The sequence below is a fragment of the Pundamilia nyererei genome, unplaced genomic scaffold (assembly GCF_000239375.1).
Source record: "Pundamilia nyererei isolate P.nyererei 1_Seehausen unplaced genomic scaffold, PunNye1.0 scaffold00115, whole genome shotgun sequence".
Classification (NCBI taxonomy): Eukaryota; Metazoa; Chordata; class Actinopteri; order Cichliformes; family Cichlidae; genus Pundamilia; species Pundamilia nyererei.
This window is the reverse complement of record NW_005187516.1, coordinates 679,074-694,172: the sequence shown is the minus strand read 5'-3', so window position 1 is coordinate 694,172 and position 15,099 is coordinate 679,074. Positions and strand designations below refer to the sequence as shown.

General features: G+C 38.3%; 1 protein-coding gene across 1 annotated transcript in view; it reads right to left on the bottom strand.

Moving 5' to 3' along the window:
- Nucleotides 1-15,099, bottom strand: part of LOC102204313 (cAMP-specific 3',5'-cyclic phosphodiesterase 4B-like) — a 45,095-nt gene that overhangs the window by 27,841 nt on the left and 2,155 nt on the right. The window contains exons 2-4 of the mRNA XM_005741920.1: nucleotides 15,008-15,076; nucleotides 6,206-6,347; nucleotides 1,116-1,363 (exon numbers count right to left, since the gene is read on the bottom strand). Coding sequence (XP_005741977.1) covers nucleotides 1,116-1,363; nucleotides 6,206-6,247 — 290 coding nt within the window. The 5' untranslated portion in view covers nucleotides 6,248-6,347; nucleotides 15,008-15,076. The remainder of the gene's footprint in view (nucleotides 1-1,115; nucleotides 1,364-6,205; nucleotides 6,348-15,007; nucleotides 15,077-15,099) is intronic.

Here is a 15,099-nt window from a genome sequence, read left to right as displayed (position 1 = left end):
AGAATATCCTTACCATGCGCTGGCTACAGTGAAGCGTCTGTATCGATGTAGACGTCTGATCGTTGCCTGCTTGCCTGACGATCTTGGTGAGAGTTTCTGGCCAGAATGACTAGAAGTAACACTGCAACAGTCTGCCTGGCCCAACCCGGCCCCTTTGAATTCTATACTAGTTTCCATTAAAGAGTCCGCTTTACAACCAAGTCTGATGCCGGACAAGACTGCACTAAAATATTCACTCACAAACTCAAATAAATATGTCTGAACGTATGATTTATTTTTATTGGTTGATATTATCCAGACAATCCTCCACTGCATTATTCATAATGCTAATCAATATGAACAGAAGCCTTTTAAAACAAGCTGACTGGCTACTCAAAAGCAGCTGGAAAACAAAGCAAAAAGTTATGGGGCGTCTCCAGTGTTGTGCAATAAACAGAGCAAAAGTTTCTCTGCTCCTGACCTGTAATCCAGATAAATCCAACCCATGTTTTTCAAAAGCATGAGGACATAGTATAAGCCTTATACAGATGAAAGCAACAAAAAATACAGACACCAGATAAAATAGATTCAAAAGATCTCAAAAAGCGAAAGTAGTTTGGTGGGATGAATTATAATTGCTCAACGAAATAATACATACGGGAAACTGCTATTCAGCAACTTCAAGTGTGTGCATGTTCTTCCCATGTCTGTGTGGGTTTTTCTGGGGAACTCTGGCTTCCTCCCGCATTCAATAGACATGAATCTTAGTTTGACTGGTGATTCTAAATTTGCCGTAACGTGAATGTGTTGTCTGCCTCTTTGTGTTGGCACTGCGACAGACACATGAGCTGTCGAGTATGTACCCCGTCTTTCACCCCCAAAAAATTCATAAATGCCAACTTTGTTGCTTGCTTGCAAATCTAATGTCAGATCTAGATGGGAGAAAACACCGGCCTCCCGCTGTTACCCGGTACACAAGCTGTGCTGCTTTTCTCAAATTACTACATTATTACTGCAGCACAACAAAAGCACAAACGCAGAGAAGTACAAGGAAAAAAAAAAAGCCCAAACGTGCGCAGCATTGGTGCCGCCTTATAAAGCGTTCGAGCGTGTCAGTGTGTTTATCACAGCCTCACCTGTCAGGGTCAGCCTGTGTGATGTCAATGCGAGGCAGAGAGGCGATGGGCAGGCTCGTGGGTCTGCTATGGGTTACGGGATCTTCTTCTGGTGTTAGCGGCCTTCCCCTTTCCCTCTCCTTCTCTGCCTGTCGCCATGACAACGGAGGCAGCTGCAGATTGCCAGAAAACCGCCTGTGGACTTTGAACACCTCCACCCCGAGAGTGTTGCCTGCAGAAAACTGTCCCACAGGAGGCTCCTTATTTTCCTGACAGAAAGGAGATAATGAATGTTTAGCTTTGATACGAAATTGTCTCAGAAAAAGAAAATCAGTAAGGGAAAATGTTAAAGAAGTAAAAAATGTTTATAGCACATAAGAAATACTATAAATAAGAGGATAAAATGTAAAACCATGGGGGAAAAACGTGATTTAAAAAATAAAAATGGATGGATGAAATTAACACCTTGAAGTTTTATGCATTCACAGGCCAGTGAAACTACTTTACATCCATGTCTTACCTTTCTATGTAAATGTCCTTCTTATTAGACATTTGTTTGAACTTTTGTCAAAATTTGCACATGTAGTGTGAGTTGTAGCCAAAAATATATTTTGTGACCTCTGACCACTAAATTATAATCGCATCATCCTTCAGCCAACAAACATTTGCACTTAATTCATGTGAATTCAAGCCTTAGGTTTTTTCGGTCAACTGCAAAACCTAAAGCTTCCAGCTATGGTTGGAAATGCAAAAATAAATAAATAATAATAAATAAAAAGTGCCAGCTGATATGTCGATGAAGCTGTGCAGAGTGTAAATATTGTATGTTTAGTGCGCCTTCTTTGGCATGAAGGTTCCAGTATGGATCACAGAGTGATTCATTGAAATGATGGGTTGTAAACAAGTCAGCGTACTGAGGAAACATAAATGGGCTGCCAGAGCTCATTCTGCATATATCAAACAATTTATGTTCACAGCATGCAAGAAGAAATGAAACACGTCAAAGATTTCATGCAGACAAGCAGCATATGAAGCACAATAACAATGAGAGGGGGAAAGGACGGGGACTGAAGAATTCCTAGAATGGGTCTGAGGCTATCGATCAATGATTTGGTTTTTTATGTCAATGTGGCCACAGGAGGCTAGACAGACAAGAAGAGTGAGAAATACAGAAGCTGACAGCTAGTGTGAAAAGGAAAGAGCGCGAAGCTACAGTCTAACCTCCCTGTGATCCAGACGGAAAGCTTACCACTGTTTAACAACAACAACAAGGCTCTTTAACCCAGTCAGTATCTGATATCCGAGGCAAATACTCTTATGTTGCCCTGCAGTGTTATTTTCTAATGTAAATATTTCATATACACAACAGTCTTAGTATAGATTTTTTAAGAGAGCTGTGAACACGTGGAACAACTTGAAAAATGAACTTAGTGCTCTCTAGTGGACAAACCATGCAATGATTCATTCAAATAAACCTATTTCACAGACACCATTTAGAAATGAAACTGGGGTTTAAAAAGTAGTGAGGGCCAGAACTGTTTGTTTTAATGTATCACATTTAAATTACAGCACTTCTGATCCAATGACCCAAAGAAAAGGCTACGCTTCTGCAGAAACCAAGTCCTAGAGTTGCAATATAATGAAAACCAGAAACTGTAATGAATTTATTCTGTACACTTCCCCATTCTGAAATATAGAAGACGGATGCTGAAATAAAAATAACAAAATACATAATTATTCCTTTGAAATTAAAACAGCACAAAGTAAAAGTCACTTACTCGATTGCTGTGGTTCTGATTCACTACTCATGCCTAAGCCAATCAAATATCATTACACACTGATTCACCTCTCATTTTGAAAAAATAAAATAAAATAAAATAAAATGTAGATCCAGACTTTAGTGATGCTATAGTTGGTTAAGGCCATGTATGAAACTGTAGGCAAACACAACTGTTACTAATGGCATTAATGAAGATTCTTTACATGATATCTCATTAATTACATGGTAACACTGGGAGTTTAACCTTTGTATAGTATCACATTTAAGTCAGTGTAACAAAGAGCCAAAAACACAGGATCAAAATTGGGAAGCACATTTGATGACAACAGTGAGGAATAATTATATGGTAACTTTCAAAAACATAATTATGCTTTCAATATTTGGATTCATAAAAAGTAATACGATAACATTAATATGCTAACTCGATAACAGCAATATTTCAAAAAGTAAGGAAAATTGTGTTTAATCAATTATTTCAACAAATCTGATACCGTTGGACATCCTGTTCATTTCCCCTAAAATGTCCCACATTTGTAAGGAAAATGCATTTGTGGATGGAGCAGCAGAGTTCAATATGTGGATGGCGCCCATGAAAAACATGACAAATCTTCTCTGTCAAACGCGAAATGACCACTGAGAAAAACATTCCAGGTAATACGGTTATCCAGTTACAGCAGTGATTCTTCACTGGTGTATGGAAAGCACATGGTAAACTCAACTGAGTGTTCAAACGGATAGATGTTTGGACAACATATAGATATTATTTAACTGACAGTGTACACAGCCAGGTGTCTGTCTAATGGGAGAAATGAGAGAAAGATTATGTCATCCCATTTCCTCTTTCCAATCAATGTGACTGACAAGTAATAGCAGGAAAGTACCCTGCAAGACATAAATGAGAGATAACTGCAAAAAAGACGGGAACAGGGAAGGAAAAGACTCCGAATGACAGAGTGAACACGAGATAGTTGAAGAAACCAATGCAGAGATGGGAGTGTGCTGTCCTTTCTGATTGTCAGTAAACCCACTGCGCTTCACTCCCCGGCTCGTTCTGTGCAATTTGCCTGACATATTGCTCCTGTCTTTTTAAAGATATATTCTTCCTCTCCCAGGAAAATGGGTGAAAATTAAATCTGGCAAAACATAAACTGTCCGGAAAACCAATCGAAGTTTGTTTCCATTTACTAAACCACTTGTCAAGCAGAGAACTAAATAGTCTCCTGTCAATATGTCAGTGTTATTGGGTAAATTATTTATTATTTGTTTATTGATTGCAACTGTTGTCTCACTATGTAATTCTATTTCTCCACTGATCACTTGCCCATGACATCAGGAAGAAAGTATAAGGCCAATTCACCTTGTATATAAAGTATAAGCCAGGGGACGAAACATTAGTAAACCTGGATTTGTAATGTGTGTCAGAACATGGTCATAAAAGGAAAGGAACTAAGATGAAAGGGAAAACAACAGATCTCAAACGGAGGTAGTGTAGCTGCACAGAGTCAAACAGAGGTGGAGTGGGTGTTTTCTCCAGGAAGATGAAAGGCCTTTCTTGGCTGCAGAGCTGAAACAGCTCCAGTGTTTTGTGGGGCACTTCCAAAAAGCCTTTTTGAGAAAGGCGATCATAAATGAGACGGCTTTAGGAGTGAAGCTCCAACAGCATGGCTTTATGTAGTGACTGAATTATTAAACCTTTCAGCAAAGACGTGAAAAATGACTCTTGCTTTAATTATGTAAGTGCTACAGAATCTAAAAGAAAGGTAGGACACATCAAACACTGTCGCATAGCGAATTCATGCTTAAAGAGCTATTAATCTTCTCTGTGAAGCAAACAAAAACCTCAAGCTTGGAAATGAACAAAATTAACACACACAGTGGATAAAAAGAAATAAACAAATCTCTTTGAATAAAGTAATCTCTGTTACACTTTCAAAACTACCAAACGCCAACATGTGAGTCATTTAGGGAACACTACAGCAGCCCACTGCCACAGCCAAATTCTCACATAGTGGGAAACACTGCAGTGCACAGCTATAAAAAGCAGCGTAAGTAATTACTGAAAAAACAGAACAAGTAGAGAAAAAATATTTAAGGCACACCAACATACTATGTAGTACATCCACTGACCAGCCAGTTTATTAGGTACACCTTACTAGTATCAGTTTGGAACCCCTTTTGACAAAGTTGCTTTGCTTCAAAGAGGTGCTGGACAACACATTACAATACTGGTACCATATGATACTGAAATCAACTTTCTTTTCCATTCAGAGCTTCAGTAGGACGCCTTCACCATGCACCGAATGTATTGAGTTACTGCCACGTAATTGGCTGATTAGATATTTGCCCTAACAAACTGTAGCAAGGGAAAGAAACAGCCGACATCATAAGGTTCAGAAAAGAGAGCTCTATTATGAAGCTATCAAAAATGTGACCACCATTACCAAAACAAATGTTTGCATTAGAGTAAAAATACAAAAAAAGTAAAAAAATGTTATATATCTTGTCATGATTAACCATCATGTTACATTACACTGGATATTTCCTTCAGCTAAGAAGCAAACACAGCACAGAAATGCTTTGCATTAGGCAGGCAATACATTTAAACAAGAAATACATTTTTGTATAGCGTAATAAATTCTAAAGGGGATAGAGGGTGATAAAGGCCAGTCACAGCAGGAAAACCTTCATCATCCAGAATTTTACTTGGCCTCTGTGCTCGTGTTGGACAGTGTCAGTGTAAATGAACTGGCCTGCCTGCCCAGTCATAAACACCACTGACACAGAGGAGAAGCAGATGGGCCTCTCTGTCAGATCCTTGTCCTTCCTCCTATTATCCATGTTTCCATTCAGTCTATGCCCTGAATGTTTCCTAGTGTGAGCTGTACTTTAACACGTTCATCCTTGGCTCACTCTGCCTCTTGCTTCTAAAGTCACTCCTCAACTCTCAATCTCCATCTTCTTCACTTTCTCGTACACACACAAATCATGAACACGTGCACAAACACACACACCAGCTCCCTCTCTGCAGTGTATTCTGCCAGATAGCGGTCTGTTGTGTACAGTACAGTCATCTGTTTGTGAGTCACTGACCACCACACAGACATACTGCAGTGTGTTTTCCTGCTAGAGCTCAATCTACCTTTATTCAGAAGGAAACACAAGGAAGACAAATATTACAAAATATATGGAAATTGCACAAATACGGAACCAGAAACCTTAAAGGTGAGGCACAGAATTTCAGATAAAAGGAAATTACATATTGCAGGCTAATGAATGCATGGACGGACTCATGATTTAGCAGATGGTTGGTGGGAAAAAAATCAGCACTTACATCACCTGGTGTTACTCCATGCGCACTCCTACTTTTCTTCATCCTGAGGGATGCGCAGCCAGACTCTCTGTCTCTGTGTCAGATCCTCCAAAAATTCAGTTCTTTCCTGCGTCCTGTGCTGTGGGCAGCTTCACCAATACGCCTGCACACGGGAAGCAGGGAGGGTGTGGGAAACAATGTTAAAGTAGCAAATTCCAAAAGTTATTCTGCCTCAATCATAGTAAATCTGTCTGCATTTGATGTCAGACTTGCTTTAGTCTTGCATCAGACTTGAACAGTTTTGACCGGCTATGTGGTGTACATGCAGTGAATAATTTGATACAAAGAAACAACACTGCATGAGCTGTGATACATTGCTTTTCTCTACGCATTTAAAAATCAGTGATTTACCAATTCCATCATTTGGATAAAAAGCATATAAAAGGTAATATAAATTAAAGGCAGTAAAAACCCTTCAGAAAACTGTAAGACACAACTGGAAAGCTTAGCATACTTTCAGTGTTAATGCTAAAGCAACAACAATCACGTTTACAAGCATTCTATCTATGCCAGCAGTGTGGCTTAGAGAGGCAATGCCATTATGTTAGCCTTAGTTAGTCATTGTGAATCAGAATGAAATACATTTATTTGTTGCCATCAAATTTTCTACAGACATTCTTGGTCTCAAGAAATAAAGCCTAGGGGCTTTTTTCGAATGGTCATAATGAAAGTGACATTCCTTACTGTAAGTGAAATATCTTTGACAACTATTGGATGGATGGACACAGAATGTGATCATGTCTTTGTTCTGATCGCTTGCTGATCACATATTCTGTATCATGTGCCCCTCTTACTCTTGTCTTTCTTAAAACCGCACACAAGCCTCTTAAATATTAAGTGTTTAAACAAGCACTACTGTAAAAAAAGGGTTTGTTAAAAAAAAGAACCACGGTTTGTTTTTTATAGTATGCTAAGAATTACTCATTAGTTAGGGGTGTGATACATACAGTTGTGCCTGAAGGCTTTTTAGTGAGATGCTGCTCACTGCAGAGCCCAGGACTGTTTGTCGGAAAGTCTTTCACGCACAAGCTAATATAGTGAAACGGTATATTTTCCAAATCAACACACAGGATTTGAACCCCAGTTTGTTGGGTGAAGGCACTGATTAAGCCATTCATTTCCCACATCATACCAATAATTTGTACCTTGCCACTTGACACTACCTCATCTAACTTTCATTTAACTGAAAGCAGAATAAAGGATTTTGAAAATGATGATGGTGTGATCGTATGCCAGCATCTATGGAGGTGCGAACATTCTGACCTCAACAACGAACAATATACACTTTTATACCCATTAGGTTAAAGTCCCTAGCTGTCTGATAGAGGACATGCATTGCTGTTAGCAAATGAGTGGCACCTGACTTGGTCTACAGAGCTGGCCTAGGTCAAGTTCCACTCATTTGGCTTTGTAGTGAGTATCACTTTGACTGCTTGCTTTTAACCCAGTTCCAGTTTCTGCCAGCTTCTCTGAATGTAGTGACTGCGCCCTCATCAATTATAGAACAACCACAGCTGGTGGAAAATCACCACGAGGCAGGAATGACTGACTAATCAATGTGACAGACATAAATCAATGTTTTCCATGTCATGATTGATCCCCACAGCGTGGCACCCACATTAACCTGATTTTGGCTGGCACTGTGTCCTCGCTAATAGATGTTCAAAACAATTACCTAGTGTATGTGTGGTGTGAAAGTGACTTCAAACTGCCCTCCCAATGAAAAAGTGACTGTTCCATATAAAGTGTTTTGCTTTTTTACTACAAACTGACAGTTGTTTAAAAACTACGCCACGTGTAGATCATTTTCTGAAAAGTTAAACAATTAATTCAAATAATTTTGAGAGCTTTTTAAATCCTCAGCAAGACTCCTTGGGTATCCCCAACCTTTTCTTCTGAAGTGTGCTTTTCTTTAGATATTTCTTTCATTTATTTTAACTATAGCATTAACTAATAAAATATCCATTTTAACTGTGGCACTGTTTCAAACAGTGTGCAAATATGTTGTAAAAGTTTCATAAGATTTACTTTTTTGCACAACTGTAAACAATTACATTAAAAATAATAATAGAAATGGAAAGGTACAAGGATGAATGTACAATAAACCAGCCAACAAACTGATATATTTATGATAACCTTTGATACAGAAATCCTGAAAACACTACAGTACTTGCTTTAGGTAACGTATGCAGCTGCAATTCTTCTGACAGGAGCAACATGCTCATCTATCCTTGTGTGGGGAAAGAAATGCCCACAATCATGGGAAAAACTACACAGAGAAAATGGCAACTAGTGCAGCTGGCACTGTGACATTTCTTTTTAAGACTCCAAGAGTCAATCATTTTTATATAATTTAAATTGACAGAATAATTTCCTCAAACTTAAGACATATTTGAACATTTTCAGCCCTCTTAAATAAAAAAATCTTAATCTGTTGTACTAATACAAGGGAAAGCAATAATATTAGTCTAAAGAGTTCTTAGTGTTATTGGCTTTGAGTCACAATTTTGGGATGTGTGATAAATTGCACTGAACTATTTTCTAACAACTACTCAATAAAATATTTTTAAACACGACTAAGGCTGAGACTTCACTAGCATTTATAATGTTTTATGGAAAAACCATTATCAAAGGCAAAGTTGTTTTTTTCTGTTAAAGTAAGTGCTAACCTATAATTGCCCCAATTATTAAAATTTCACAAATTTCACACAAGTTATGTGATTGGAATGTTCTTTCTTTATTATTAATAAACGTGTCATTAACAACAAGCTACAGATTTGCCAATTATTTACTTCAAAAGCGACACCTACACCAGGAAGAAAACACTGTAAGAGTATTCTTAAAGGTATATATTCCCATGCCCTCGCATAAAGGTCATGTTACAGATTATCAGCCTGACCTACAAGGACTATTGTAGTGAAAAAGGACTGCAGACAGATGGTGAAAGGCTATACAGAATCATGCCATATAATAATAATAATAATAATAATGGATTGGATTTATATAGCACTTTTCAAGGCACCCAAAGTGCTTTACAATGCCACTATTCATTCACTCTCGCATTCACACACTGGTGAAGGGAAGCTACGGTTGTAGCCACAGCTGCCCTGGGGCAGACTGACAGAAGCGAGGCTGCCATATCGCGCCATCGGCCCCTCTGGCCAACACCAGTAGGGTAAAGTGTCTTGCCCAAGGACACACCGACCAGGACAGAGAGCCCGGGGATCGAACCGGCGACCTTCCGGTTACAGATACGCTTCCCAACCCCCTGAGCCACGGGGGTTGGGAAGCCCAGCAATGATAGACGTAATCCTACAATAGTTTTAAAGCTTTAACACTATTAGCACAATTAATCAAAGGAAAAGATGACTGTGTCCTTGCTTCATCAGAGATGCTGAGAAGCATGTGCTCAGTGTACAACATGCCCAAAAGTCCCAATTTAGTGTAAGTGTATAGATGTAATACATTTTTTAAACAAGGAGTCATGGGAGTTCGCAGTCTCTATGAGACCACTTATTGTGAATTTAGGTAGCATACACTGTTTAATTATTTGTTGCTATGCCACTGAGGCTACAATTTGAAAGCTGTGCCATTTCCAACTGTTCCAACTTTTACTAAGGTAAAACAGCAAAGTTATAATTTGCTTTTTATTATGGTGTTTTGTCAAAGTTTGGTTTAGTTTCCGTTTTGGTTCATTATATTTCAGACGATATTTTAAGGAGATCAGTAGATTGACAACTGAGGCTCACTGTCAACAAGGAGCCATTATATAGATGTACTACTGTTAAAAAAATGTTTGTCACAATCTTATTTTGAAGTCTTGCTCCTTGCCATTTGCCTTAATAAGAATTTCAGGGCTCTGTCAATGCATCTAAGGAAGGGAAAGCCCTTTGAGGCTTGAGCATTTGAGCATGAAAGAACTCTCAATCAAAACATCAGTGGACTTAAGACAGTAGATTACACAGCCTCCACTTACTAGAGAGAGAGAAAAAAAGCTTCCCCTGACCTCCCATTCTCACAGCCTCAGCAAAAGATCACCCCCAGGGGTTGGTCTCTGCCTCTACAAATAATTGATTGTTGATGTGAAGCGGGTACCAGAATGCATGGTCATGAGGCAGCACTCAAGATAGGGATTGTAAGAATTTGGCATGGACTTGAAGAGCACATCAGAGAGCATTGTGCTATATGGATATTATCATTGCATTAAGGGGAAAAAATAACAAAAAATCTTTGCTTAATCTACAACTCGAGAGCAATGCGCGAGTCATGGACAGCCTTGGCTTTACCGTAATCAGTCACTGCACAAAACAAAGCTGCCTAAAAAGCTTTAAAGTACACTATAAATGTAAAATTTCCTAATCAGATAAACTCCATTAGGGGGGCAAATCAAGATATGTGTAAGACAGCATAACAGTACACTGCCTACAAAACATAATTTACATTCCCTACAAGGTGTGATGATACATGATTTTGAGATACATGATAAAGTGCACCAATTAGATTATTAAAATTGTAGTTAGCGATACTATATTTTGTGTGGGGTCTATGGTTTCCTGTCACAGTCCATGTGAACATCAAATAAAACAAAAGCATTGAATTGGGGAAGCAGGGAAATGCCTTAATGCTGTAAGAGCATGCACAGTAAATGGGAAGTTCACAATATTAACAAAAACTAGCGTCTGCAATCAGAGGTCTGCATGGCCGAAAACGAGAAGTGACAAAATTCAGCCATCTGACGAGTTAATCTATGTCACACAGCACCCATGAACAATGGAGAGCTGTGAAGGGTGAGTCATTAATTGAAAATAGCTGGTCACCCACACAAAGGTACCTTTTGTGGTGGTAAAACAAAAAGGGGTAAAGAAAGCATGCGTGGAACTGTGTTAATATTACATTCAGTTACTCTGAAGTCCAACAAGGGGGGCTTTTGAAGCCATCCATGTGTCACAACCCTGAAGGAATAACTTTACATTTATCATTTACTAACACGCAAAGATTTGCTTAGATGACATGTATTTGTTTGGCAAACTGACTTCATTGACCTAGCATTGAACTATTCTGTGTTGAATTAAATTATTGTGTGAATGCCAAATGGAGAAGCTAGCACTGGTCACAGGACAAGACAGCTGTCGACATTAGGTTCCATTTGACTGTTATGTCCACCCACGTTTATTCCATCTAAATCCCACTGAATGCACTTTATTCAGTCCTAAAGAACAGCAATTTAAACATGCAGGCTGTTCACAGATTGTATCTCATCTATATGACCAAATGCAAGAGGTTGAGTGCTCTTGTTTTACTGCGTCAGGAAGATAACAAAGACACAATGTTTTTTTCCTCCTGACATTTCAAATCATAGGATAAACATGCAAAAAAGGGAACTGAAACTCATCCAAATGAAGACTAAGTCAGAGCCACCCGCAGTTTCATTTAAGCCAAATGACATCAATATGTTATTGTAGGGTGATTCAAATGAAACAGCTCAATGATCGCACACTGCATTTCAAAAACATTTGCACACTTTATCTGTTGAGTCTAATGTGGCAGATATGTAGCTGAAGGTTTACGGCAATCACTATTTACAACCTTCAAAGAGCAAACAGACGACAAGAAAAATAAATAATCAGGCCTCCTGGAGGACAATATCTCCAGAGTCATTTCTTTAATTTGCACAGTTTTAAGGTTACTTACTTACTTATTTATATTTGCACAAGCCTGAAAAATAGTACATGTTGTTGGGCATAATGCTAAAAAAAAAGCTGTTTTGTAGATGTAACAGCTTGAGAAAAATGACAAGCCAAAGTTAGACCCGTTCCCAAGAGGAGAGACACATATGCATTACAAATGGAATTTCAGTGAAAACTATCTAAGCTAGTGACAAGTACTTGCTTTTTTCCCAGAACTTCTGGAATATCTACTTGCCAACTGGAGTAAATGTATAGACACTATTTATAGGCTTCCTGGCTTCATTAAAAAGACAATCACAGAATGTTATATATGATTGAAGAACCTCTGCTTTCACAAAAGCACTCCAGGCACCATTTTAGAAAGATCCATATTAATGTAATTCCTACAGCGCTGAATATGATACCAATCAATATTTTCCAGGCTCCTTCAGCACAGAGTTGATCTGTTAATTTCCTCTGAATGTACAAGGTTAAGAACTGCATGTCAAGAAAAATACTTGTTAGACGGTTGCAGCAAGTTTTAGGCAGTCTTATTTTTCTATTTTTATCCATCCGTCCCACACTGTGTGTGTAGGCTTGTTCTACACACAAAGCAGTTGTTGCACTTCATGCAGGTGTACTTATATTTACAAAGTTAGAGCACACTGAAATAATTATGTCCACAAATATGAATAACCATTTCATAGAAATATACATTGTTACAGATCAGAAATATGTCAGAGGCAATTTTCTACACAGGCTTAAAATGTTTAGACCAAGGAACTGATTAGCTGAAAGTAATCTGTAACTATTATCTGTAACTACAGTACTATTTAGATAACTCACTTTTTAAGCAAGCTTTCAAGCAAAATGCTGCTTGTCTCTACCAGGGGTGCCACCAAGGAGGGGCTAAGGGGGGCACTGCCATACTTAACTTTAATAGCAGAAAATTAACTAGGCATAACACTCCTTTCTCTTTCTTTTTTGCCATATTTTACAAGGACCTATATTTGGCAACAGCATAATAAAACTAGAAATCTGTTTTGGTGTGCCTTCAATAAACAATTGATTAAGAATGAAACACAACTGAATGAACACAACTACAAGTGTTATAAACATTTATCATATACGTTATAAAGGAAGAAACCTCTCAAAGAGTAACAGTTTTACACTGTCTTTAAGCTTCAATCAACAACTGAATTTCCTAATGTTAATGAGCATTTCTCATTTTAGACTGCTTGCAGTTGAGAGCTCTAAACTAAGTCACATTTGCATTCAGTGCAAAAGTAGATTCAAGCAGAAATGAGCTTTTCAGACGAGCGAGGACTGAGAGGAGTTTGTTGAGGAGGGAGAGAAACAACACACCAATTTGTGGCAGCTGAAATATGACGTCACTGTGGAGGCCACAGGGAACCCACTGCCCTACTGTACAGACACAGAAAGCCAGAGACACAGAGAGAGAGAATGGGTAGGCCAGACTCTCTGAGCCTGTTGGTACTTGTAGATTGTTCTTCTCTCACAGCATGTGCTTGTTATATTGGTACTGTGAATAACAGTAATGGGGGAGGCAGACCGATTTCCAGCTTTGTTGTCTTACAGACTGACTTGATTGGTTTAAAAACATAAATACAAATAAATAAATATTTCATGCAAAAATACCTACCTTAAATAAGGTACCTACAATCACCCTCGTGTACTTATCATGTGTAACTAGCAGACTAGCACAAATGACTCATTTATTCATATTCAGCATTCATTAAAAATACTTTTTTTATATTTGGATGAAAGAAATGACAAAAAATGTTTATTTCATCATGAGCCTTAGATGTTGTGGATTCAGACAAAAAGAACAAAATTACACATAATTGATGGGGATTGGACTCTGGACACATGGCAGCAGTGACTCTGGATGAGTCACTCCTAAGAGTTTCTGACAAAACCAGCAATAATTAGAGAGAGTGCCAGCTTTGAAAAAACACTCACGCTGATTACCCCATCATATTCAAGTCGCTTTAATAACATGCGCTCAGGTATTGTTACTGAAGTACTGTCGGTGTCAGCTCTTCATCAAGTATCCATTTACAAGAGGAAACTTGGTGTACCAACTACACAGGCTAAAGCTTTTAGAGTGAAAAATAACAGCTGACTTGGGGAGTAAGGCGGTAACAGAAGGCTTGGCATGGTGTGCAGGATTCGGAGGTGGGGGTGGAGATGGTTCACTGATACGGCCTTTGGTGAGCATCATCACTGGCAACATCCATGTAAACATAACCGCAAATCCAGAGATGAATCATTGTGAAGCTTTGATATGCCCTCTTGGGACATACTCCTTGAGTTGAAGTGCACAAATTCTTTACAAAAGGTTTCACGTTATCTTGGGGAACCATTTTCTCTTTTCCACCAGCACCTATACCAATATCTGTTCTGCAACGAGAACTAACTGAACAAGAACTAGCCAATATTTCCTTCGTTTGTTGTTGTTAGTATATTCAGGGTTTCTTGCTTCAGATCTGGCCTTTAACAGGAATCTATACACAACTATGTCCACATACTTTAAATTCACTGAGCCTGTGTTGCCTTACATGACAGATGTCTGATTTTTCTTTTATATATTTTGGACCATTTCATAAACAAAATATGTATATTATATTTGAGTAAACAAAAACAAAATTGATTTTAAAAAATTATTGAAAATATGGAATTTAAAACCTTATACTGATAAGCAGATGCCTTCAAATTGCTCAATTTGTCTGACCAACATTTTAAAACCACAATTTAAGGCACTTTAAGAAATCATTTAAGAAAAGTGGGAAATCTGAGGGGAGGATTAGTTATGTATTTTTTCTCGAAAAACTATTTCACACATCATATTAATACCTACCGCATATGAATTCTGAAAATGTCACGTAGTACAAATGCCCATAACCCCATCGCACTGAATTATGGACTTGATATAAAATTATACCGAGCAATTTCAACAAGCAACATACTGCAAGCAGAATTCCTCTGCATGGAAACTAATAGAAAAATATATAATACCTATAAAGTGGATTCTGGCCACAATATTTCCTCTCAGTGACTGTAAAGGTGTACTTACAGAAGGAGCTGTTCTCCTTGAGACCGTGGTGAACGGGCGAGCAGGAATTCACATCAGCAAATTGTCGACCTGAAGGAGAAACAATGTATGGA